The sequence below is a fragment of the Peromyscus leucopus genome, chromosome 18 (assembly GCF_004664715.2).
Source record: "Peromyscus leucopus breed LL Stock chromosome 18, UCI_PerLeu_2.1, whole genome shotgun sequence".
Classification (NCBI taxonomy): domain Eukaryota; kingdom Metazoa; phylum Chordata; class Mammalia; order Rodentia; family Cricetidae; genus Peromyscus; species Peromyscus leucopus.
In genome coordinates this window covers 42,641,633-42,668,870 of record NC_051078.1, presented here as the reverse complement: position 1 = coordinate 42,668,870, position 27,238 = coordinate 42,641,633, and the positions used below count along the sequence as shown (strand labels likewise).

At 46.5% G+C, this 27,238-nt stretch overlaps 1 protein-coding gene across 2 annotated transcripts in view; it reads right to left on the bottom strand.

Moving 5' to 3' along the window:
- Positions 1 to 27,238, bottom strand: part of Stab2 (stabilin 2) — a 180,034-nt gene that overhangs the window by 105,264 nt on the left and 47,532 nt on the right. For both annotated transcript variants that reach the window (XM_028880322.2, XM_037196864.1), the window contains exons 11-24: positions 26,417 to 26,499; positions 24,942 to 25,091; positions 22,749 to 22,889; positions 22,194 to 22,250; positions 21,923 to 22,048; positions 18,852 to 18,905; positions 18,469 to 18,549; positions 15,407 to 15,559; positions 11,901 to 11,963; positions 7,670 to 7,756; positions 6,777 to 6,863; positions 4,681 to 4,792; positions 2,939 to 3,119; positions 137 to 233 (exon numbers count right to left, since the gene is read on the bottom strand). In XM_028880322.2, coding sequence (XP_028736155.1) covers positions 137 to 233; positions 2,939 to 3,119; positions 4,681 to 4,792; positions 6,777 to 6,863; positions 7,670 to 7,756; positions 11,901 to 11,963; positions 15,407 to 15,559; positions 18,469 to 18,549; positions 18,852 to 18,905; positions 21,923 to 22,048; positions 22,194 to 22,250; positions 22,749 to 22,889; positions 24,942 to 25,091; positions 26,417 to 26,499 — 1,472 coding nt within the window. The remainder of the gene's footprint in view (positions 1 to 136; positions 234 to 2,938; positions 3,120 to 4,680; positions 4,793 to 6,776; positions 6,864 to 7,669; positions 7,757 to 11,900; positions 11,964 to 15,406; positions 15,560 to 18,468; positions 18,550 to 18,851; positions 18,906 to 21,922; positions 22,049 to 22,193; positions 22,251 to 22,748; positions 22,890 to 24,941; positions 25,092 to 26,416; positions 26,500 to 27,238) is intronic.

The window sequence follows — 27,238 nt, the reverse complement described above, 5'->3', positions numbered from 1 at the left end:
TCCCTTAATAAACTGCTTTTAGCTCCATGGAGTGGCTTTCTTTGGTGGTTTCTTGCTGTGTTACTTATAAGGAAAAAGTAAACAAAATAAGATGAAACAAAGCCCAGGGCACTTGGCTATGAGCAACAACACTCACATTTTGACTACAGCCTCCTCTGGAGGTTGATCCCATGCAAGGGTCCTTCTTAGAACAGAGAATTCCGTCCCCTTCATAGCCCTCGTTGCAGACACAGCTGTGAAGAAGAGAATGCACACCATCAGCCCAAGATACCTAGCACTGGCCAGGCAGGTGGGTGTAGCCAGCTAGGGAGGAGCCAGAAGTGCCTGGGCATAGTGGTTAGCTCTGTGCAGGGAGCCTGGGCATGGGTGGATGGTTTGGGGGTCTGCAGTCAGAGCTGGGTGGGAATCCAAGCCCTACCTTAGCCACTGTGTAGCCCACCCTAGTCTCCTCACAGCTGGGACACTATTTTCTCATTTGGAAAATGGGTCTGATACTTGCGGGGAGCTTATCAGAATTCACTGGCACCATTAGGTGCAGAGGTGACAGATGACCTGCTCTTACTGGACCTGAACTGGACAGCTGTTTATTACCTGCTTCAAGTTAGGCTTTTCCTCTGCTTCAGCAGAGACAAAAACTGTCTGTGGCACAGGTCTGAAAATAATTGAACAAGTCAATCGGGTGAGACCCCTCTTCTCTTCTCTGGTCCTTCACATAACCCCCAAAGACAGACAGACAGACACACACACTCACACACGCACACACACACACACACACACACACACACACACACACACACACAATTTACACTCAAGTGTATCTCCTGTGAGATGACAGTTTCTGGTCTCATTCTCCTTTCACACATTCCTTCCCAAATATTCTACCATCGTACTTTTGCTGTTTAATGTGGGCAATTTACTCATTCATTCATTGTTCATTCATTCTTTGGTTCAATCAATATCTATCAAATGTCCTGTGGTAGGTGCTGGGATACCACACGGCTTCCATCAAACTTCATGACCCCTGAAACTCCAGCAACATGTGCTTAAAAAATCTATAGACTATTTACCCAGGGTCAAATTTCCTAGAGGAAGCAGATCTATCTGGAGAGAGTTTGATTTGTTCCAACACAGTCTCTGAGCTGCTGAGATCATGTAGAACATGTAGATGGCCCACTGTGGAGGAGCTATTTTACTCATAGGCGATACACACTGGCACTGATGTGGTTCAAAGTTCCTTAGGCAGAAGCATCATGTAACCACAGGAAAGACGCAGTCTCTGCCCTCACCCAGCCTGTTCTCTTTAGGGTGACAGTCCCCAAACCCCCAGGCAAGAAAGTAAATTCAAATACAAATTAAGAAACCTTACTAGAACAAGGCTGGCAATCCAGACATCCTCTGCTTCCTCCAGGGTATTTGAGGTGGTTACTGCCTTCGAACCAGAGGAGAGCAAGCATTCTGAGGGTATTTTCTATCCCCTAAAGCTACTGAAGCTTTTACACAGTTGAGGAAATGAACGGCAGTTCTCCCACATCCAACTTCATGACAAATGCCAATACAGGGAAACTACTATTAACACTGTTTGGAAGTAAAGAACCCTTCAAAGCATGGACAGTTCATTGCCTCATTCTGTAATAGTTAACATTGATTGACAGTTTCATCAGAAAGACTCAACTATGAGATTAGCCTCTAGGAATGCCAGTGAGAGTTATGTGGATTAGGTTAGTCCCTGGGCACACCTGTGAGGGTCATCTAGATTAGGTTAGTCCCTGGGCACACCTGTGAGGGTCATCTAGATTAGGTTAGTCCCTGTTCACACCTGTGAGGGTCATCTAGATTAGGTTAGTCCCTGGGCACACCTGTGAGGGTCATCTAGACTAGCTTAGTCTGTAGGCACACCTGTGAGGGTCATCTAGACTAACTTAGTCTCAGGGCACACCTGTGAGGGTCAATTGAGATGGGAAGTCCTACTCTGAATATGGGCAGCATCATTTCATGGCCTAGGGTCCAGGCTGAATATAGAGAAACAAACTGAGCACAGGCATTAATCTCTGTTTCCTGACTGCAGGTGCCATGTAACCAAGTGCCTCAAGTTTCTGCCACCATGGTGTCCCTGCCACAATGGACTGGACCTTGAATCTGTTCGTGTGTCAAAATAAACTGTCTAAAAATGGACCTTGTCAGGGTATTTTGTCACAGTAGCAAGACAGGTAGCTAACTCTTCCTCCCTTCCCTTCCTCCCCTTCCTTGTTTCCTTTTTGATTTTTTTTTAAAAAGATACAATATTTGTGTACAAACACACACACACACACACACACACACACACACACACACACACACACACACACACACCATGCATGCATGCACCCTTAGAAACCAAAAGAGGGTGCTGGGTTCCTTGGAGCTGGAGCTGCAGGCATGGGTGCTGTAACAACTCAGATCCTCTGCAGGAGCAGTCACTGCTCTTGTGTTCTGAACAGTCTCTCTCCCCCCACCCCTTCTGGATTTTTAAGACAAGGTCTTGCTGTAGCTCAGGCTGGCCCAGAACATGCATCAATCCTCTTGCTTTAGCACCCTGCCTGCTGGAACTGTAATATGCACACCCGTGGTTTTCATTGTTTTCTTCGGCGTGCTCACAATAAGGGTCAATCCAGGCTGGGACACTGTTTTTATAGTGGGTTCTTCTAATCTCCGCCATTGTTCTATGAGGCAGGGTTCATCACGACTAACAAGGAAAGTGAAGCTTAGAGAGGTACACTAACTTGCCGAAGGTCACGCAGCTGGTGCCCTTCAAAGTAAGGAAAGCTAAGATTTGCTTTGGGCTCAGTCTTAGCTTCTGCAAGAGCCACACAGTCAGCGGGGCAGAACATGGCTTACTTTGTAAAGCGTTAGGTATATGGACTGGCTCCATCCACAGGTGGCCTTGGGTTCACACACCTACCTGGCTGTCCCGCTGCTGTATTCACAGGTGGCGTGGACGTGACAGAGCTGCACATAGGGACCACACGCTGCAGGCTGCCTGTCACAGAGCCTCCCGGTTGCGCCCTCTCGACACGTGCCTGGGAGGCAGGCGCCGTCACTGTCCACGCGGTTATCACATGCTCCGTGCACACACAGACAGGCTGCAAGAGAAGCGGGGAGGGCGTTCAGGGCTTGGAGATTTCCACGGGAGCACGGAACCACGGAGGATGGGGACTGTGCCCTCCCCAACCCACTGCTGTCCATCAGAGCTGGGTCAAACTCAGGGTCGCCAGCATTTCTCAGAGCGCCAGCGGCAGCCTCGGAGGGCTGACTATCCCACCGGGAGGAGGATTATTGGTCCTCAGTGGGTCCTCTATGTATCTGTGTGTGGATGTGGAGAAGGAGGTGGTTTGTGATGTGGTCAAAGAAGCCAAGGAACCCAATTATCAACTACCCTGTGGTTGGAGATGTTAGCTGAGAAGCTTCTCATGTTTTGGAAACATTCTAGAATAAACAGATTTCTTCTATTTGTAGAACTCCTGATAGGATCATGTATTAGTTCTCTACTTTCATCCACAGCAAACCAGCGATAATTAGTGGCCAGTATCTGGGCCCTGACCTCATTCAAGGCCCTGGACTGGCTTTTTACCACCTCCCTAGCATTTGTATGGTAGCTCACCTAGAGGGGATTCGTGTGTGAAGATGTGAGTAGGATCCAGGCAAACACTATGCCTTTGCATACAGAGGACCAGAGCAGCTGCAGAACTCAGTGGCAACGAGGAGGGTTGGCACCAATCCCCATGGATGCCCAGAAGACAACTCTACAACATTATCGTCATTTTCTAGGTGGAGATACTGTAACGCTGTCTCAGGTCACACGGCCGCTAAACTAGAAACCAGAATTTAACTTCTGGCTGGTCTGACTCCACAGGAAGCTCTTACCTAGTCATCGTTATGTTCTAACTGTAGCTTAGGAGCAGACATCTGAAAATACATACAGTTAAACGTACATACGATGCCATTTGAAAGAACAACACTTTTTCTGAGTGTGCAGGACTGAATTTGCATACGCCTACCGTGGAACTTTCCATACCTTCTACAGGCTTTGTGGTACGTGTGCCACCGAGGTGTGGTTACTGCTCTTAGAATAACAGCGAAAACAGCAGGAGGTCACAACAGTCGCTAGAGTGCTTTCGGTATGTGCTATGTGCTAAGCATGTCCTAAGGAAAGCTGTCCACACGTACGTTGTAATGAATTTATAAAGTACTTATTAGTACCATTGCCCTTATTTTATTTGCGACTTGAGGGCGCACTCATTCAAAGTCACAGTTCTTCAGTGGAAGAACTGATGGGTAAGGATTATTGAAAGGGAGCAGATCTATTTCTCAAAATGGACTATTTATGTCTTCATGGACTTAGAAAGTGAGTTCTAAAGTGTGGTTGCTGGGTCAGCACTGCCAGCATACTCTGCCCCCCCTCCCCCCCGCCCAAGAAAGCTGTTAAAAGTGTATTTTCTGAAACTCATCCCAGAGAGAACCAGGAACTCAGCGCCTTGTGCCTGGCTGTGTCTCCACACTCTATCATTTGAGAAGCAGGACTTGATAAACCCACCCTGTGACGATGACAACCTCAAGCAAAATCCACAAGACACCAGACCACATCATCAGCATGCTTGGTATGAGAGAGAGCCCGTGGAAGGGTGCTTTAGAAGCCCCACTTACTTCTGTTGCACCGAGGTCCGTATCTGTTGGGATTGGAGCAGAACTGACACTTGGAACCTTGGAAGCCATCCTCACAAAGGCAGGTCCCGTTGCCGCCGAGGCCATCTATGCACTGAGAGCAGAGGCATCCCCGTGGGCCATTAGGACACATGTGACAGCCGAGGAGAAGCAGATGCTTTTGCTTCATGGCTTGAACTCAGGCTCAGTCCCACTGGAGTGATGTTTGACTCCTTGTGGGAGGTGGAGTCATCTTGGTATCATGTAGGATGTAAAAATAGTACCCAGCTTGGGGATCCTGACCTAGGATTTAGAACCTTAAAGGACAAGGTGCAAGGGTGTATTATGTAGCTGTTTCCTATGAATGGAAACATTCTGCGTGGGGAGAGGCTCAGCACTGGGAAGGTTAACTAAATTTAGGAGCCTCAGGAAACTCACAAAACACACGACCCAGAAAAGCCTAAACAGTTTTGGCCCACAGGGAGCCTTATGGAGCTTCTGTGAGCAGTGAACACCGGCTGGGGCTGGAGACTCTTCAGTGCGGCTGTGATAGACGGGCAAGCTGCACCATGGTGGATGCGGCGTTTGCCAGTCACTACCAGTGCTGGGGTGGGCCTTTTCAGTGATGTGGCTGCTCAGTCACCCCTGCTTCCGGATGTGAACCCAGTGAACACATTGGTTCATCAAGACAGACTCGTATGACTTTTGTTTTTCCCCAGTACTCTATCTGGGGTGAACAGACCTGTTCATACCTCCTCGGAATTAGCCACACCACAAATGTGAAATGAGATCCTTCTTCCAACGCTTTTAGTGGATGGCAGTAGGCAGACAGGCCTTCAGATAAGGCCTGGCCCTGTTCTCTTGACATTCTTGCTTGCTCAGTGTGTTCTTTCCCATCTTACTTGCTCTCCTACTGTGGTGGTTGGAAAGAAAATGGACCCCCCGGGAGGCAGAGCCAGGCGGATCTCTGTGAGTTTGAGGCCAGCCTGGTCTCCAAAGCGAGTTCCAGGAAAGGCGCAAAGCTACACAGAGAAACCCTGTCTCGAAAAACCAAAAAAAAAAAAAAAAAAAAAAAAAAAAAAAAAAGAAAATGGACCCCCAAGGGAGTGGCAATTCTAGGAGGTGTGGCCTTGTTGGAGGAAGTGTGTCACTGTGGGGGTGGGTCTTGAGGTCCCTTTTGCTCCATCTTCCCTCAGTGTGACTGTCATTCTACTTCCTGTTGTCTCTGAGTCAAGATGAAGAACTCTCAGCTCCTGCACCACGTCTGCCTGCATGCCTCCATGCTCCCGCCACAATGGTAATGGACTGAACTTCTGAAACTATAAGCGAGCCACTCCCAATTAAATGTTTCTTTATAAGAGTTGCCGTGGTCATGGTGTCTTTTCACAGCAATAAAAACCTAACTAAGGTACCTAACCTGTGTAGCCCTGGCAAGACCATGTTGGTATCGATTACCGCACATCAGAGTTGGGTGTGGCTACTTTCCCATAACCCCCAGGCCCCAGGCACTACTGCTGGTCTCTTCTCACGCTTACTCTCTGTGTGAGACACCCCGTGCCCATGTTTCTTTCCATTCGCAAGAGCAGTAGTTTAGATGTGGCTCTACTAAATTCCCAGATCTAGTTTTTCTTACACGAACCACAGTTTTCCTACATGAATTTACCTTCTTTGTATGGTCTTGGCCTCCAAATAGATGAGTTAAGCTTTGGCTTTTACATTTCACTAGCTTCTGAAGTTGGGTTTAAAAACAACAACCAGTGGCCAATGCTATTATTATTTTGAATTGCCATAAAAAACTTTGACATTCGGATCTTCCACAGGTTTGGAAAGTGAGGCCCAGAGAGTTTCAAGTTGTCTAAGATCTCATGGTGAACTATAGGGGAGCAGAGACTAAGCCACATTCTCCCTTACACCCATCCTCCGACCTAGGCTCCTTGGCTGCAGGTACCTTCTGTTTCAGCCACAGATCCAATTCTTCTGATTGCTGGGAACGCTGGTGGGCACTGTGCCACTCTTTGATTTAGGAGTTTCCAATATTGCTGTGTGACTTCAGAAAGGTCCACACACATGAAAGAGTGTGAACCAGGGACTATACTCACGTGCCCATTTCCAGAACACGGTTTCAAGAAGCCTCCTGGACATGGGTTGCAGTCAGGCCCGAAGAAGCCGCTACAGCATTTCGGTATCTGGAAACAACACACATGCCACCCTTGGGGACCCCAAGGAGAGCACAGATTTCTCAAAAGAGAGGTGTTCTGATTTCCACTGCTGGGGTACAATGCCAATCCTTCTTATGAGCTCCTTACCACCAACCTATTGAATGTCTCTCATGTGGACATGAGAATGAGGCAGATTAAGGCTGATGCTCATAGAGAGTATGGGAGTAGGGAAGAGTCAACATGGGAAATAAAATAGAGAAATAATGGAGCTGGAGAATCATTCAGGGGTAGAGTGCTTGCCTAGCATTTGCAAAACCCTGGGTTTGACTTCATGAACAAATGAATAGGAAATAAAAGAACATTCCAGGGCATGGGAAGTGCTAGGAAGACAAGTATTGGAATGGAGTGGTGGCAGATAATGGTGGAGTTTGGAGGCCTGTTGGGTAGTGGCAGGAGGGATTAGGTAGAGGAGCACTCGAAAGATGAGTTAGCCCCTGTGCATCTGGGTGGGCATTCTGAAGAGGGTACCAAATATGCATATTGTGATGCAGAAATGAGGGTAGAATCCAGGTCAGAAGCTCAAACGGTGGCTCACACGTGGGTGTCAGGGGCATGGACTCCATGTTAAGAGGCAGGGGGACTCAAGGTATGATTCAGTTGGGAGGTAGCGGCCCAACTACACTCCCAAGTCTACCTTTTGACTCCCATTCATGAAAATATCCTAAATTCCTTCAGGCCACTTGTGACCATGCAGACTTCAGTGCTCAATAACACAGCTTGGAGCTTCACAAGTCTTGGTGTCCTGGATGGGACCCTGGCTGGATCCTTCTTACCTTCACGGTAGCATTACAGTACTGGGCACAGCCACTTTTCAGGTTCTGTGTTCTGCTTCTGTAGAAACATGTGTGTGTGAAGAGGGCCTGGAAGAAAGCCAGTGGGTAAAAGCACTGTTGTGTGTATTCTAGAGTGCCCTGGGCATCACACAACCTCTTTCTGTGCCAGCCACTCTACTCTATGGCACCACTGGTACCAGAGTGAGGACTACACCAGCCACCCAAGTCCAAATCAGACTGCCATCTTAATGAGGCCTCTTTCTTTGTTGGTAGAACACAGGTCAAGCTTTGAACAACCTGTGACACAGGATCTTTATACCTCCTCTCACGTTATGACAGACATTTCTAATCAATCACTTAACATTCTGATTGATCCTGCATGTGGTCTGGCTTCTCCCTCTGCTCTACAGCCAACCTTAAGCTCGTGTGGACATTTTGGAGCTAGTAAGTATCCATCTCTTCTACGTGGAAAAATCCACCAACTGAAAAATAGATCAATAGCCTGAGGCTCACTCTTAGACTCAGTGGTTGATTAAATACATCCTTCCATTCTTTAATCTTTGATGCCCATTGCAGTTAGCTATAACTCCCATTTATTGAAGACTTACAATGGGTATATGGTCCATCTGTTTGCCAATTCATGTGAATATTTTTTCATGTTCTTTTATAACATATATATAGAAATTGAAGAACAGATAGGCTAAGCCACTTTGCCTGACTAACACTGCTAAAATCTGGTTCAGAGACTATGGACTTTTTTTTTTTTTTTTTTTTTTTTGATTTTTCAAGACAAGGTTTCTCTGTGTAGTTTTGGTGCCTATCCTGAATCTCACTCTGTAGACCAGGCTGGCCTCGAACTCACAGAGATCCACCTGGCTCTGCCTCCTGAGTGCTGGGATTAAAGGCGTGCGCCACTGCTTCCCAGCCCAGAGACTGTGTTTTATCGCTCACCAACTTTGGTATCATGTGGTCTCTGTGAGTCTCAGCTGCCTCTTGTGACATGGGACAATGATGCTGATATCAAATCTCATCCCAAGAATTTAGCTTCCAGCTCAAATTTTGTATTAGATATATCTTTGCGCTGTTTATCCCTTTGTCTTAGGCTCCGCTGAAGAAGGGACCTTGCCAGGGCACAAGATCCTAAAAGCTCATCTACATAAATGCATCCTGAGGTCTCGAGGGAAAGAATAGTTTAGGTAATTAACCAGTGTGGATCATGGGATCTTTTATGGTTCTTGTCCATTCATTTTTCTCCCCCTCTTCCCTCCCTGTAGTTTGAGGCTAACTAATGATGTCAGACTCACAGATTCTACCACATGTCAGCCTTGCTCCCTCCCACCCTCCTGTTGAGATGCTGATGATGTATGTCCTTCCTAGGTTTGATGGTCAGTTTTGATTGCTAAAGCCACAGAATGTAGAATCCCCTAGAAGACATGCCCCTGAGTGTGCCTGTGAGGGCTCATCTAGATGAACATAATCGAGGTGGGAAGCCGCATCCTGAACGGGGCAGCACCATTCCATGCATTTGGGTCCCAGACTACTCAACAAGGAGAAAGCTAGCTAGCTGAGTACTAGCATTCATCTCTCTCTGCTTCCTGACTGCAGATGCCATGTGAGAAGCAGCCTCATGCTATGCTTTCCCTTCCATGGTGACCTTGAACTGTGAGCCAAAATGGATTGTCTGGGAGTTTTATCACAGCAATGGAAGAAGTAACTGTTGTTGGTTGTTTTTGCTCTTTACTCTTTTGGGCAGTCCACCAATCAGCTCCCAAATAAATCATTCACGGAGGCTTATTCTTAATTATAAATGCCCAGCCTTAGCTTGGCTTGTTTCTTGCCAACTTTCTTAACTTTAAATCATTCCATCTACCTTTTGCCTTTGGACTTTTTCCTTTTCTTCTGTATTTCTGTGGATAGTCTGTATGTCAAATTGCTCTGATTGGTCAATAAATAAAACACTGATTGGCCAGTGGCTAGGCAGGAAGTATAGGCGGGACTAACAGAGGAGAAAGGCTAACAAAGGAGAAAGAAAAGGCAGGAGGAGACACTGCAGCCGCCGCCATGACCAGCAGCATGTGAAGACGTCAGTAAGCCATGAGCCACGTGGCAAGGTTTAGATGTATAGAAATGGATTAATTTAAGATATAAGAACAGTTAGCAAGAAGCCTGCCACGGCCATACAGTTTGTAAGCAATATAAGTCTCTGTGAGTGGCTGTGGGACTGGTGGGTGAGAGAGATTTGTCCTGACTGTGGGCCAGGCAGGAAAACTCTAGCTACACTGTATATCTTATTTTCACTCTTACTCTGTGGCTGGCCCCTAGCTTCTTCCTCTCCTTGTTCTTTTGTTCCTACTTCTTTTTTCTCCCAGATTTCTCCTCCTATTTATTCTCTCTGCCTGCCAGCCCTGCCTATCCTGTCTCCTGTCTTGCTATTGGCTGTTCAGGTCTTTATTAAACCATCAGGTGTTTTGAACAGGTACAGTAACACAGCTTCACAGAGTTAAACAAAGGCAACAAGTAACTGATACTCCAGGGTTGCTGCATAGAGTGGATAAAACTCTGTCTGTCATCCAGCCGTCACTGTGCTACCAACTTATTCTTCTCCTGTATCCTGGTTAATAGTTTCCCCAAGGACTTGTGGGAAATGGCTTCATTAAGCACAACAAATATGTGAGCACCCATCCCTACTTAAGGTTAATGTTTTGCTCTATTAAGTATTTCCTACTAGAAGTGGATTAAAGATCTTGTCATTCTCGATAATGATGTAGTCTAACACTGAAAGAATCTGTGTGGGAAAATCTTCCTTAAAAGACAGAAATTTCTGTCATTCTTCTTGTGTTAGAACATGTTGCCACATTGCTTTTTCCAGCAGAGTACTTGGTATATAATTACAGATTGCTGCATAACTGTACAATATATATGTATATTGGCCTGAGCTGCTTCTTCTTCTTCTTATTTTTTTTTTTTTTTTTTTTTGGTTTTTCGAGACAGGGTTTCTCTGTGTAGCTTTGTGCCTCTCCTGGAACTCACTTGGTAGCCCAGGCTGGCCTCGAACTCACAGAGATCCACCTGGCTCTGCCTCCCGAGTGCTGGGATTAAAGGCGTGTACCACCACCGCCTGGCATGGCCTGAGCTTCTTAAGGCAAAACCCAAACCAATATGATATCTTATTTGGTCCATAACCAAGCATTGAGTCTAATCTATGATCAAACTTCAATAAACATGTGAAGAATTCAATTAAACATAAACAATTTAAAATAGTTTAGTGTAATTTCCTGACTTATTTCAGGGTTTCTCTGTGTAGCTTTGGAGCCTGTCCTGGATCTCACTCTGTAGACCAGGCTGGCCTCAAACTCACAGAGATCCGCCTGGCTCTGTCTCCCAAGTGCTAGGATTAAAGGAATGTGCCATCATCACCTGGCTATCTTTGCTCTTTTAATTAAAACTTTGTTTATTCATGTGTATATGTGTCTGTCTGTGAGTACACATGGAAGCCAGAGAAGGGTGTTGGGTCCCCTGGGGCTGGAGGTACAAGCGGGTGTGAGCCACTTGATGTGGGTGCTGGAACTGAACTTATGACCTCTGGAAGAGCAGTCAGTGCTCTTAACCACAGAGCCATTTCTCCAGCCCCCGTTTTCATTCTTACCAGCAAACAATAAACACACTTATGGGGTACAGTGGGGTATTAAATGTCTAAGCTAATTAATGTCATTATTGCCTCATTTACTTATTATTTCTTTGTGGGGAGAACATTCAAAGTCTACTTTTAGCATTTTGAAGTACACAGGACATTAGACACTATCATATACAGTCAGGATACCGTGCCTAACCCGGGACTTGTTTTTCTTGTCTCACCGAAAGTATGCAACCTTTCCTGACTATTTCTTGTGTGTTCCTCCAGAATTATGATTGGGAAGAGCAGATACCAACACCGGGCTTTATTTAGGAGAGAGAAGTGGAGAGGAAGTTCTGAGAGAGGCTGTTCGCTCCTGGTTTTTATGAATTTAATTTGTACTAAACCTGTTGTCATCTACAGAGAAAGAAAATTAGGATGAAGAGGTTAAAGGATATAACCAGGGCCGGTTAGGAACCCAGCATGGATCTGTGGGGCCTCTCCCTCCCACTGCGGCTATGGAAGCCAGGGTTAAAGAAGGAAGGAAGCAGGCAGAAAAGATGAGAGGACAGAGTGGGCTTGCTCAGGCTGCTCAGGAAGCAGCCTTATCACACTCACTGTGCGCTCAGAGTCAGCCGGACACTTGCTCCAACGTATCAGCGAACAGCTCACACAAGTGCCCTGAAAGATGGCCACAGTCAGCACAGGCATCCCCATGAGGGCCCCAGGGAGACAGCCTTCAGGAGGGCAGGCTCCCCTCCTTGTGAAGGGCGCTCTTTGGACTCTCCCACTGCCCTTCCAGTTCCTCCCGGGGTGTGGGATTGAAGCAAATGCTGGATGAGAGTTGGGGAAGTTGAGTATGCCCCCAAGCACCCCTTCTCTCTCTGGACAGAGCAGCCAGCAAACAGGCTGGAGCATTCTGATCTCCCTGATGGAGAAGGAGAAGCACCTCTCCCCGAGGGGACCCTTCAGTCATTCCAGGGACTTAAGAGTAGACGAGGGCCAACACCACCATTCCCATTAGCTTAGCAGCAATAAAGCTGAACAATAAAATTCAGCCTTCTTGTTCTTGCCTTTGCCTCCACTGGTTCTTAATTTGGGAAGGAAGAGACAAGATGGATGTCCTCGGATTGGTCCAGATCTGTTCCCTGACATCTCTGTATGGCTCGGTGACCATTTTCCAGCTGGTTTTGGTCGACTGGAGACACCAGCAGGCGTTTGTTGCAGGAAGAGAGCAAACCAAGGACCTCCTCCTTCTTGCCTCCACACTGGTTGGCACACTGTCCCTGCAGCTCTGGACTGCTTAGCACACTGCTCCAATAGCCCTCCATGTCCTCTTTTGTTTTTCCTGCTCTCACAGGCAACCCTGTACCTCACTCCCAGCCCTTTGGTCGTGGGTGGGATGGCTGCTGTGGTTGTTTATCCCAGATTACTCAGCATCCACATGACAGTGCTCTTTTGAACCATCTGAGATAGGTTTTGTTTCCTGCAGGGACTTGACTTTAAAAAGTGCTATTTATTAAGCATCTAAAGTGCAAACATAACATGTCCAAAGGCTGCCATACTCTGAGTGTGTCCAAAAAGGAGATTTTTAGAAAGTTCTAACTATTTCTACTCTTTCTAGGCCTCAATACATGTTTTCCAGAGGACTCATTTGGACTCTGAAGATAGATATCCAACCCAAACCGTCCTGACCTGAGCAGAGCAGGCAGGGCTGGCTTTAAACCTAGAGGAAATGGTGAATGTTAAGTAGTAGAGGAAGGATTTATTCTTGTGAAGCTACTGCAAAGTTCTTCTCCCCATCAAACCACAATCCTCTGGGCTGTAACTCCAGCCCACATCTCGAGTTTGTCCCTTAGATGAAGAACAAGCTTTTGAACAGCCAGAAGCAGAACATGGCCAGCAGGGTCCCTGTCCTACAAGCTTCTTTCTCTGAACAAACAGGGTTGCCTGTGGTAGAGGGCTCTGAAGAACTCATTAAATAACTGAATCCTATTATCTCCCTCATTTTTGCAGGCCCCGATTTTCCTAATAGTTTCACACCTGGGTTAGGAGGGATGCCACTCTCTCTGCCTTAAGCTAGGCAATGTACCCGTGGTGATTATTTCCAAAAAAGGAACCAAACAGGTTGCTGCCAGGGGCTGGCTAGGAGAGTAAATGTTTCTTAAGAGTAAACCTTTCTTAAGAAGGCCGATCAGAGTGGCATAATATTCCCCAGACGGCATCTGGCTTTCAGAAGTTATGCCCGATAGCCTAAACAAACCAGTCACGGTATCAATCAAGAGCTCTGGGACCATTCTGAGCAGATTCTTGGCTATTCTTAGCCTCCAACAGGGGAGGGCAGGAAGGGGGTATCCTGGCACATGCCTGGGATCCCAGCACTTGGCAGCTGACCCAGGAAGATTGTGGGTTCAAGGCCAGAATGGGCTCCAGATTGAGACCCTGTTTCAAAAAGAAGAGAAGAGAAGGACGAGGAGAAGGAGGAGGACAAGGAGGAGGAGGAGGAGGAGGAGAAAGATTAAAAAGTAAAATTAGGTGTTTTTTCCCTTGTTCAGTGCCCATGTTCCAAAGATACTGTGAGAGCAATCATTATGACTGAAATACCTTGCAAAGAAAGATCCAGACCTTTTACCACTGCAATTTGGGGTTTATAGTTTATAGTAAGTTAGAGATTGCCCATGGAGTGATAGCGATATTAACAGTGCTTTGATTAAAACTGGCTGAGCCAAAACAGTTGCTCCTGAGTTAGAAAGGTCATTAGAGGGCACAGAAGCTCATGAAGAAACAGAAAATCAGGTATTGGGAAAACATTATAGAAAGACGAGTGATTCTCTGGGAGGGCAAAGAAAAGTTTATTTTCTGTTCCCCCGGAGAGAGTAAAGCTGTGGCCTTGGGCAGGGTCTCCAGGTGAAAGGGGCAGAGGAAGAAAAAGGAAGGAGACCAATCCTGAACCCCAGGGGTGGGGGTGGGGGGAGACTCTGCTCAGATTCCAGCAGAATGGCCACTCTCCTCAAGTTCGTGTTCCCCCAAACCTCAGAACGTGACTTTGTTTAGAAATAGAGTCTACAGCTGTATTTGGGTAGGGAGTCCCTAAATCCAGTGGCGGTTGTCTGGATTTAGACAAGAGAAGACACATGTGCTGTGCCATGTTCTGTATGTCCTGTGGGAGCCCGTTCTTGGGTTCCTCGTGGCTTTACCCAGCAGGTCCGCATAGAGGATGATTAGGACCACGGGGCCTGAGTGCAGGTCTGAGATGGTCTGCACTTGGCTGTGCTGGGGGATGGTCTGTATGTCAAGTTGCTCTGATTGGTCAATAAGTAAAACACTGATTGGCCCGTGGCTAGGCAGGAAGTATAGGCAGGACTAACAGAGAGGAGAAATAAAAGAACAGGAAGGCAGAAGGAGTCACTGCCAGCCGCCACGCTGACAAGCAGCATGAAAAGATGCTGGTAAGCCACGAGCTGCGTGGCAAGGTATAGATTTATGGAAATGGATTAATTTAAGCTATAAGAACAGTTAGCAAGAAACCTGCCATGGTCATACAGTTTGTAACCAATATAAGTCTCCGTGTTTACTTGGTTGGGTCTGAGCTGCTGTGGGACTGGCGGGTGGCAAAGATTTGTCCTGACTGTGGGCCAGGCAGGAAAACTCTAGCTACACACATGGGCAACAAAGTCACAAAAAGTGAGGGTAGAGATGGGAGTGAGGGCTTCTGGGAACTGTCCAAAGCTCGGGAATTAGTGAAGTGGAAGCCATCTTTGGGAACATTGGGAACCTCTATTCAAAGAATAAAAGAGTCCTGGGATTTCAGAGCCCCCAAGGACAGCATGGCCTTGCTGACAATTTGATTTCAGATTTCTAGCATCTATAAATGTGATAGAATAAATGGCTGACATCTATGGTAATTTGTTATGGCCACACCAAGAACCCTGCACAACTTCAGGCCATCTCTGGTAGAAATCCCAACAGAACCTTGGTTCACAGCTGACAGGACCACATGCCTTCTCGTAGAGATGCACCTTTAGGGGGTGGTTTCAGCCTTCTCAGAACTGTGAGCACAGAGTGCTGCTTGCTTTCAATGGCTGTGCAAGCCCCAACGTCCCAAATTTCCCAGGTTCCCTTACCAATTTCATTTCTCTCTTTGTTTCGTCGCATCGATGGGGAAGAATTGGGACGATGGAAGGAGGAATGAGGACTCCGTTCAGTGTGTAAATTCGGCCGTTTTGGGCAATGACCTCGGTTTCTTCCACGGCCACATCATTTGCCAGAATCTGTCCCTGAAATAAGCAAGGACGTTCTTCCATTCTGATGGCAGGAGCTGGAGCAGACCCCAGGCAGATGCGCCCAGCAAGAGCATCTCTAGAACCCATCAATGTTACTTGGTTTATCCCTGGAGGGAAGGTTGCTAGTGGTGGCTTTCCATCAGCAAATGATTGTCTGTGACCTGAATCCCTCCCCGGACACGGATGTCCCTGCGCACACTGAGGTGGGACAGAGGTCTGTCTACTTCGGCTCCGTACAGCACTTGCTTATTTTACCTCCTAGTTCTCAATCGAAGATCCACCTATTCAATACATTTATTGACCCCAGATAAACTCGGCTTTAAGCCCTGTGGATACATCAGACAACAGACATACTGCTGTGTAGTGGAGGGAACAAAAAAACAAAACAAAACAAAAAAACAAAAACAAACAAACAAACAAAAGAGTGAATTTGCCAAGATTTCTGAGTTCTTCCTTTCCCACACCTGCTCAATGGCGACTTCATTCTTGCTGCCCAAGTCAAAAGCCTCAGAGTCATCCTCGGCTTTCTCAGTCCTTATCACCCATCAAGTACATGAGCAAGGGACTCAGGAGGCAGAAGTGGGCGGAACTTTGTGAGTTCGAGGCCAGCCTGATCTATACATTGAGTTCTAAGACAGCCAGGGCTACACAGTGAGACCCTGTCTCAACACACACACACACACACACACACACACACACACACACACACACACACACACACGTGCACATTAGGTGTGTGCATTAGCAAATTTTGTTGGGTTTTTCTTCTTCAAAATACATTTACAGTTCAACTATTTCTTACCATGTTCCTGGTCATACTTGTGTAAGACACCATCATTATTCATTTTCTTTGTGTGTACACATATATACATGGAGGCTTGAGGCCAATCTTGAGTATTGTTCCTTAAATATGGTTTATCCTTTTTTTTTTTTTTTTTTTTAATACATGGTCTCTCACTGGCCTACAACTCATCAAGTAGGATAGACTGAATGGCCAATGAGCCCCCAGGAACCCACCTATCCCTGCCTCCCCATGACTGGGGTTCCAACTGTGTGCCACCACACTTGGGGTTTTTAATGTGGGTTCCGGGTTACATTTCAGGCCCTCAGGTTTGAGTGACAAGCGCTTTGCCAGCTGAGTTATCTCCTCAGTCCTCACTGCCATTTCCACTGGATTATTATAACCAAGTCTCTGGATCTGTCTCCCAAATTGTGTCTCATCAGATCGTCTGCTCTCACAGTCCTCCAGGGCCTTCTCGTCTCACATGGGACCCAGTCTGCCTCTCCATCCCTTTGGTGTCTGACTGTTTTCCATCACCTCTTCCTGCTCCTGCCTCTGTCTGGCCACACTGTCTTCTCATCCCTCAACTAGCTCAGCATGCTCCTTGCTGAGTACATTTGTTCTTGGCTGTTTCTCTCTCTAGAAACTTCTGTGCCAAGAGAGTCACAAGTTAGATTCTTCTTTGTGAGGACTTCTTGGAGCTTTATCTAAAAACGCTAGTCCCCTGAAAGCAGAAGGGTGACTAAGAGTTGGGGGAAGAATTCTAAAGATAGGGGAGGGGGACGAGAGGGGGTTATAGGGGATACAGGACAAAACATGGAAGATTTTCTTTCATATACAGAATCTAGGTTTGGGTATATCTGAATATACACGTACTTATACATGCATATGTGACATAAAGACAGAAGAGGAGAGGAAGGGAACTATTGAGGGACTAGAGGGTAGTAGGAGGATATAGACACAAGGTACAGTGATACACATACACATATGTGTAAAAATGAAATGTTATAATGCATCCACTATTTTCTACACTAACAAGTAAACGTGAAGTCCCCTTCTGTCTTCTTAGTCCCATCTCCTGCTTTGCTTTTTCCTCCCACTATGATAACCTTTTTCCCCTTAGCATCTTTATTGACTACCTTCCTACTCACTAGAATAGAAGTTCCATGTAACCAGAGACCTTTATCTGTTTGCTTTTGTGTTCTTCAGGACCTAGGACAGAGCCTGGCACACTGGTACTCAGCAGATGTCTGCTGAATGGGTCAGGTCATCATCACCACCACCTCCAAAGGATGGTGTTGAATCAACAGGGGACAATTCTCTCTGCTCCCAGACTTATCTACCCCAGAGAGTGAGCTTTTTTGAGTTTCTTAAGTAAACCATACACACTCCCTCCACCTCGGGTCTTCTCACATGCTCTCCTTGCACCCCAAATTCTCTTTTATTCATCTTGACAAACTCATTCTCCTCACCCTTCAAGTCTTGACCACCTGCCTTTCTTGGACTCCTCCTCCACGTGCTCTCACAACTTCTGTGACTGACACTCATTGCAGCAGCAACTCACTGACCATTTAATGGACGCTTCAATTCTACTTTCCCTGCTGGCATGTAAGCCTTTCTTTCTTCTTGCTTTAACCCAGACTGTGACTGATGAAGGTTCTCAGCTACTATTTGCTGAAAGAACTGAGCAAAGAGTGGACCAGCTGCAAAGACATCAGAACTGTGAAATAGGGGAGAAGGCTCAGTTGGTAAAGTGCTTGACTTTCTGTAGGAGGACATGATCCCTAGAACCTGGCTTTAAAAAGCTAGGCACAGCAGCAGGCACTTGTAATTCTAACACTGGGAAACTGAAGATGTGGATTCCTGGGGCTCACTGGAGAGCCAGCCTAGCCTCTTTGGTGAACTCTAGGCCAATGAGAGACCTTGTCTCAAGGGGAGGAAGGCTATGGAATGGCACCTATGGTGGTCCTCTGTCCTCCATGTGTACACACATGTACCTGCATACACAGGGTCATTCCCACAGATGTTACCTAACAAGAAAAGGCTTCATGTCTGTGAGTTAGTGTAGAGGCATCAGAGTAAACATGCATGAGTCAGCACCAGCCACAGGTTTCTCACTTACATTGCGGGTTACACTGAACTGTATGATCTGATTGGCCATGCTCCTGATGCGGCCCATCGAAATGAGAGTGGTCACTTCCAGCTGCAATGGGAAGAAATCAGGGAGTCATCTGCAGCAAGGCACAGAGTCCCCATTTCTTACAGTCCTTGCTTCAAGAAAGTCCTTAACTATTGATGAAATAATGGGAGCTTTGATGTCGTGAGCATTTGTGGCTTTAAGGATTTCTTTGTTAATGATATCACAGACAACAGTTATAGACTGAAGGTTACTCAGAACTAATAATTGTCACAAATAATTCTCTAGCCCCAACATATTGGAACTCAAGACTAGAATCTGGTATTTTAAAACAAGGATAAAGTAGTAGGAGGAAGAATAGGGCCAACCTGGGTAAATGAGACAATGTGGTATCTGACGAGTTCCAGAAGTTTCCGAGAGCCCTGCAAAGGAAACAATATCCTATGTCAATCAACGAAGAAAACTCTACATGCTTCTTTTTTTGAGGGCCCTTCACATGAATGACTTTGGATATTAATCATAAAATATAATAACCTAACCTCTTTACTGGGAAACTGAAGATAAGAAAAATTCCATGCACATGGCTGACATTCATCAAATCTCTTGGCTGTTCTCAGAACATGGCACACACATTTCATATAACCCCAGCATCCCTGGGAGCAGAGATTACCATTAACCCATTTTACGCGTGATAACACTGAGGATCAAAATACACCCAAGTCACACAGCTTCCTCAGGATAGGAACCAAACTTTCAGCCACTCTGCTCAATCTTTCTGCTGCATGTCGTAGGTTACATTTTGGATTTTTTTTTTTTATAACATCCCTCTGTTTATGGTTCTCACTTGCTCCATAAATCACGTTTGCTTACCAGGCTACACACTGATATTTTAGGAGTGTTCGGCTGTAAGAACCCTGATCACCCATACTCTCAAAAGTAGTCACCCTTCTTCTATGACACTGCCAAGGTTTCCTCTTACATCAAAACATTAATGGAAGAAACCAACCAACCAAACCGAACCATGGCCGTGCAACCCTGCCGCTACCACAGCTAGGATCCTGGCACTCTCAGGGAGAACTGCAGGCAGGTGCCCGAACCTGCAGACTGGAGGGGCACAAGGTCACACTCCCTGGGGCAGTGGCAGTGGCAGTGGTATCTTCCCCTGCACCGACTCAGCTGGTCATTAGAAGCTTCCCAGCCCTCAAGTTCTTCAGGGTCTGTAGCACAGCTTGGACAGGTGAAGATCATAGACCTAACGACTACCAGAAGGTTGTCCTTTTGGGGGACATGTTCTTACACCATCAAGGCTCAGGCTGAACTTGAGGTTCTCCCTCCCACCCGGCTCCCTCATTCAGCCTCCTCTTGGCATTTGACTTTGATCATGATGCCGGGGAGTTATCTGTAAGTAATGACCACATATCTCAGTTTGTCTGAGCCACTTCTAGCTTACACCTACTGTCTGGCTGCTCTGTTCATTCTCAAAAGCATCTGGCGAGGATGATGAATGACTAAGTTGCCATAGCAACAAGCTGATAGTATGATGCGTGGAGCTGTGCTGCTACACAAAGAATGCTGAGTTTGCCGCCAGCTACCAGCTCTGGAAGAGATGCTTTGTGGCCTTTTGAGTGGGTCACCATGGAACCTTGAACAAATCAGCCCCTGGGTCTCGGCTACTCCATGGTTCCAAGAAATTGGGACTTGTAGGAGATAGCATCAGTGCTATAGGCTTCCGTACATGACACCAGAGAAGATGATACAGAGAGAACATTGCTGAGACATGTCCAACCAGACTAGGCGGTCAATTTCTGGATGACAGGACCATGTGTGTCCACGTTGAGCTATTATCACCTTGTGCTCAGATAGGACAGAGTGGGGACACAACAGTCACTTTCCGAGCATCCGTGCCAATAAATTAAAAATAAAGGAGGTGTGCTAGAAAGAGCACTTAGCTTGAGTTCAGAAGCCTGGGTAGCATATCAGTTTGGCTTCTGTGTGACCTTGAATGAGTCACTTAACTGTCAAGGCTTGGTTTTCCTGAAAAATACACGGATTGATATGAATCTCTTCTATAGTGTGCTTCTACTGGAAAGAATCTATCAATGGGAGAATCCCCTTCTAAAGTCGAGTTAGTGTTGGGTCCATGACATAAAGCAGAAAAGAGTAGAAGGAACATAGGAATCAACCCTGGTCACTGTGTGTTGTAGCCCTGCCTGGGTAGGGTCACTGGTGCCACGCAGCATATTGACAGGATGTGCTTCAATGTGAGCTGTCCAGGAGTTCTCAGAACCCCCTTGCCCTTTCTCTTGGGAGCACTCTCACTTCCTGTGATTAGTGTGACCGAATCTAGAATCACTGGGGAATGCATCTTGAGGCATGCCCATGGAGGATTATCTTGACTGGTTAACTAAATGTGGGAAGTCCCATCTTAATTGTAAATGGAACCACTCCCTGGGCTTTGGGTCCTGGATTGAATGAAAGGGAGAAGGGGAGTTGTCTCTCTGTTGGTACTAGGAAGTGAACTTGGGTCCTTTGCATTATCAGTGTGTGTGTGTGTGTGTGTGTGTGTGTGTGTTTTCCACTTTAGTATTTTAGAATACAAGATGTCCTTGTTGGTACCTGAAGGTATTGTAGCAAGGACTACATCTACGAAATCTATAAACCAAAAAGGAAACAAGATTTAGGGTCGCCACAGCAGTGTGACTGAAGCTGCCTGTGTCAGAGCGGGTGTGTGTTCTGTTCTGTTCCGCAGGTCTGTCCCTCAATCTCACTTTACTGTCACTAGTCACAATGCTTGGGACCAGGCCCTAGAACCTGCTTGTTTAATAAGCTCCACAGGTAATTCCTGACCACAGTGGAGTCTGGGAATCACTGCTTTTAAAGAACTGGGCTGTTCCCACCTCTCACGCTTCATGTCATCAGTACCCATCATTGGTAGCCCTGCCCATTGCTGAGATGGCTATGTGGTTTCTGGAAAGCCACAGAACAAATCTGGAACCATCAAACTGTCCCATTTGTTTGTCATTTTAGTGAAAAAAAAATGCCATAGCCAGCTCTTTATCTCTTCGGATTTTGTCTGTTAAGCCTGAGAGATGATTTCAATCATTTAAACCTTGATCTTGATATAAAGGAAACCACAGTCTCTTAAGGGGGAACAATGGTAGCGCTGAAGAACTAAGGTAGACAAGGGGAGGGTCACTGCAGAGAAAAGGGAAGTCAAAAGAAAAGGAGAGGCTGGAGCATCTAACAGTGAGCGACAACTTGTTCTATGAAAGTTTAGCCCAGGCCTGGCCCTAAATGGCCAACTGAAGGCTTAATTCTCTGGGTGACTTTAGTGTTGTAAGGAACTGAAAACATGTGCCTGTTTGTTTGTTTACTTATTTGTAGTCCAGAGAATGCCAGTATGGATGGAGGGAGGTGCGTCAGGAGGTGGATACTCTACCTCTGGAGAAAGGAGGTAATCCATGGTGCCCGCCTTCATGTTATCCAAAGCTTCGTTACTTGGAACGAAAATGGTGTATGGGCCACCAACACCACCCTCATCTAAGGCCTGTCCGACACTGGTTGCCTGCATTTGAGAAATCAAATGTTTTATTTTCGTTCATTCCAAGTAATATTTGAAGCAGTGACCAGAAAATATGTAAAGCTGGCATTTCTGCTGACTTTTACAAAGGACTTGACTGGGGTTTTCCTGAATGTATGAAAGGGCGTACCTCTAACAAAGATCTGAACTTGCTGTGTCTTGATTGTAGCATTTTCATTATGGCTTGCTGAAAAGAGAGATTTTGCTGAAATGTCAGTAAGAACATCATAAAATGATTTGGGGAAATATGAACCTTAACGTTGAGAGACATGGCAGGATCAGTGTGAAAGCGTGGGCTTTGACCAGTCATCCAAATCTGTGCATTCTACTGCGGTCTCTGGCCACATCACGCAGGTCAGGAAGAAGAAATTCATCACGACTCTGACTGCTCTTCATGCAGCACAGGTGTGAACTGCTATGACAACAGAGCACCAGGCCTAGCTGTCCCATATGGCCATAAGTAAGGGTAAGAAAAAAAACATGAAAACATTCCCAGCATGGCTTCCTTTCTCTCTGCACCAACACTCAGAAGTCTACTGAAAACTGCCAAGTCGTCCTGTCTCTTCTCAGCTTGAGACCCTCCTTGAAGGCTAAGTGCTGGCAAACACTTCCTTCTTGGATGTGAGTTTCCAGGCAACAAAGAAGGTGGACATGACTGACCTCACCGACACTTGACTTGTCTCACCTCGGGGTTGCTCTCAAGTGTGGCCTCTGTCTTCTCCATGGCTCTGTCGAGGACGTGTATAAGCCCGTTTGAAGCAACGATGTTCCCCTGGATTATTTTCACTTTTTTGCCTCCACGAAGTTGGAGCTTTAGTTGATTGTCCTAAAATATCAAAGAAAGAAAAAGTAAGTAAAATTAATATGGCGTTCTGGAAAGAACAATTAGAAGTCTGGAGTCCCGTGACTGTGAGACTTTGAGTAAATCACATGATCTTACGTGAGGATGAAGACATCTGCCTGACCCACCATGCATTGTTTCCACTAGGTTCAAATGAGATAGGGTATGACATCACCAACGAGTATCACATGCAAAACTTTGGGCAAGTCAGTGTAGGATTTCCTCCAATAAGCTGCAAGTTCCACTAGGGTGGAACAATCCAATTGATTGCATTGCGTCTCTTGCTTTAATACAGTGGTTTTCAACCTGTGGTTTGTGACCCCTTTGGGAGTCAAACAACCCTTTCACAGGGGTCACATATCAGATATTCTGTATATCAGATATGCACTACAATTCGTAACAGTAGCAAAATTACAGTTATGAGGTAGCAACAAAAATAATTTTATGGTTGGGGTAGCCACAACATGAGGAACTGTATTAAAAGGTTGCAGCATTAGGAAGGTTGAGAACTATTGCTTGAATATATTGCACAAAGGAGGTACACAATGCATTCATTTGTTGAATGAGTAACTGGAGCTAATTGCTTCTTCCCTCTTACATGACTCTGAAGAATTACAGACAATGCCGGGCGGTGGTGGCGCACGCCTTTAATCCCAGCACTCGGGAGGCAGGGTCAGGCGGATCTCTGTGAGTTCGAGGCCAGCCTGGGCTACCAAGTGAGTTCCAGGAAAGGCGCAAAGCTACACAGAGAAACCCTGTCTCGAAAAACCAAAAAAAAAAAAAAAAAAAAAGAATTACAGACAATGAATATCAATGAATGAATACATGAATATATGCATGTCCCATGTCATATACACATTGCTCTATCCTGTTCTCACATCATCCAGTCTCTCACACATAGTGTAGCAGATTGGTGTCAGTTAGATCCACACTTGAATCCTGGCTCAGATATTTTCTGTGTGACCTCTCCACTGTCCCATAGGAAAAATAAGGATTCTTATAAGCCCTCCTTCCAGAGTTGTTTTTACATAAAGCAAATAAAGATTTACACCTGTACTTAGCATGGAAAGAACACTCAACAGTCTGACAACTGTTGATACTAGGTGAAATACAACAGCCTAGGACACAACACACACACACACACACACACACACACACACACACACACACACACACACACACCTATTAACCACAGGCCCCCAGCTTAGTAGTAACACAAACAGTTTGTGAAGGGAAGTGAGGTGGTCTTATTAAAAATAGAAAACCAGCAGAATGAACGAAGACAATGGATCAATGCCAGCAACCTAAAGCAAACACACTCCATTCACTTCCTTTCCTAGGAGGAATGCTGGTGGTTGGGGGCAGGGCTTCCAGGAAGCAGGCTCGCAGCACTTGAACTTCATGGTGGTGGTGAACCAGCCTGCCTCCCTCTTAGGCTTGAAAGACATCTTATAGTAAAGACAAAGATTGGGCTATGCCCCACCTGTAACCTTAACTACAAGTGGTTCTGTACTGCCTGTTCCAGGAAACAACAACCATGTCTTTGTTTCAAAGGGTTATTATGACCACCTCTTGTTATGACCACCTTGTTATGACCAGCTTGCAACCATGCCTTTGTTTCAGGAGGTTGTTATGACCAACTTGTTATGCTTATGTTCTGCTTCTGTAACCCTGCCTATTTTCTTGCCAAGTCCCCCATTTGGAAACCCCCTACTCCAGAACTATAAAAACCCTTATCTCGCCCATGCCCAATGCTGATCTCTTGAACCTCACCTTTAGGGAGAGATAGCCCATGTACATGCACACACACAAAAAAGCTTGCTCTAATAATTTGGCCATGATGATGGGTCAATGGTCTTTCCCTCACATCTGTGGGATTAACAGTGGCAGCTGACTGATGGTTACCTTGAAAGCTAACTCAAGCCAGACCCAAGCCAAACACTAGAGTTCCCCTTTTTTGTAACTGTTTTCCAGACTCCCTCTGGCCCCCTTGTTGCCCTGGTGTGTCACAAGAGTGAAATTCAGAGAAATTCTGACCTCATCCCTGTTGAAGATTTCCCCTGACTTTCCAGTTAATGTATAGAAGATGTCTGTGTCGTTCATCTGCTCCGTGCTCATCTGCCCGGCAATGATGTGGAGCTTCACAAAGTACCGAGCAGCCTCGCTGTCCGTCAAAAGCTCCTTTACCTAAGAAAAGGGGATGATGTTTGAAGGAAATGAGTGTTTATAATCCGTTCCATGCCTCATTCATCATCAAAGACACCCAAGCTGGAGTACCCTGTGGGGCTCTGTCAGACAGAGATGATGCTTCAGATGAGCCCAGGTCTTCAAGGGAGTGGAAACCAGAGTCAGAGTTCATGGCCAGTGCACTGGCAGACACCAGGGGATGCCTCCCTGGAACTGACATGGTACCTAGAGCAGAGCAATGGCCGCAGGGAGAGAAAGAGGGTACCAGACCAAAGGATCCAGGGGGACCAGAAGGAAAGCTTCTCAAGGGTTGTGGTTTTTTTTTTTTTTTTTTTTTTTTTTTTTATGAAAAGAGAAGGTAGCCCGAGTGCTGGAGCCACAGGTGTGTACCACCCCAGGCTTTTAAAAGGTGCACTTACGCCGGGCGGTGGTGGCACACGCCTTTAATCCTAGCACTCGGGAGGCAGAGGCAGGCGAATCTCTGTGAGTTCAAGGCCAGCCTGGACTACCAAGTGAGTCCCAGGAAAGGCGCAAAGCTACACAGAGAAACCCTGTCTCGGAAAAACCAAAAAAAGAAAAAAAAAAAAAAAAAAAAAGGTGCACTTACTTAACATGATTGAAGAGCAGACCGACCAAAAGAAAAAGCAGGTAGAATGGAAGGATGATGCTTTTGAATAGTAAACTTATGGGACCAAGTCTGCATTTTTGTTACTACTCCATAGTCAACAATCAACAGATACTTTAAAAATGAATTCTGTGAAAACTTCATGTATTAAAGAGGAGGACTCCACCCCCCCAACCCCCCTCCCCGCCACCACCCAAAGTGCCTAGGATGAAGGCTTGTGACGTTGTCCTTTCTCCACAACAGAAGAGACACAGGAGGTTTCAAAAGCTTATGCCAGGTCTCTCTCTCCCTTCCTCTCTTCCTCTCTTCCTCTCTTCCTCCCTTCCCCCCCTCTCTCCTCTCTCTCTTCCTCTCTCTCTCTCTCTCTCCTCTTTCTCTCCCCCCCACCTCCACTGCCTGCTGCCTGTGGGTCAGGGTGCAAGCTCCTAGCTACTGCTCCATCACCACGCTTCCCTGTCGCCACGGCCCCCTCCACGACGGTCACGGACTCACCCTCTGAGACTGTAAGCAAGCCTCCCAGTTAAACGCTCTCCTCTATACGCTGCCTCGGTCATGGCATCTCTTCACAGCAATAGAACGGTGACTAAGACACCCAGCACCCTTATCTTGAGTGTAACAGAGGTTTCTCACTTTACATAAGACACTGCCTGCTCAGGCCTTTTGTGTTGGCCCCTCGGATGGGCTTGTTCTAGGTACTCACGTCGAATCCTTTCAGTGCCGTGTCTGAGGGCAGCAGCACTGTGAAGGGTCCCAGGTTGCTCAGTGGCCAGGCATAGGTTCTGTCTTAAGAGTCCAAACACACAACGAAGGAAAATGTCATGAGGGTCAGAGGTACATGGGAAGTGAAAGTGTTTGGTGGGCCTTGTGTCGGCCCGGTCTGTTCTCATTGCTCTGTGATGTCGTTGGTAAACTGAGACTCTCTAAGAGCAGACAGTACTGCGATATGCTGGCCTTACATATTCCTGGAACTCTCTAAGACGTAGCTGTGGCTTCTGCTCTGCCATGAAAGGGCGGGGTGTGACAAGGTCTTTGGACGCCTCCTACATCCCTGACCATGTGCCTGGCTGGATGAGCTGCCTGTCTCCACCTGTAAGGAAGCAGCCCTCGGTTCCATCCAAGGGCAGCTCAGAGGAGCCCACCATAGACTTACTGTTCCATGGGCGCCCTCTTGAAAAGCAGAATATTTGAACAAAGGACCTTGCATTTGCATTCTGCTCTGAGCCTTGCAGCTTACATAGCGAGTGGGTTTCCATCACCCAGGGGATGCTGGGACTTTACACCAGGCTCTGTGCTCTCACATAGGAGCAAGATGCCTGGGGAAGGTGAAAGGCAATCAGGGCTCTGTCTAGGCAAATGTTTGTATGTGGGGTCGATTCTTCAAAGGACACTCTGCACCTCCTTCTGTTCTCATGTAGTGTCCTGAGATTGCTGCAAGATTCTTCTCAAGCCCAAGCACGTCTGAAGTGCTTGATTGTCCCTGGGAGGCCTTGCAAAGAGTGGAGCGTCACACAGGAATGAGAGT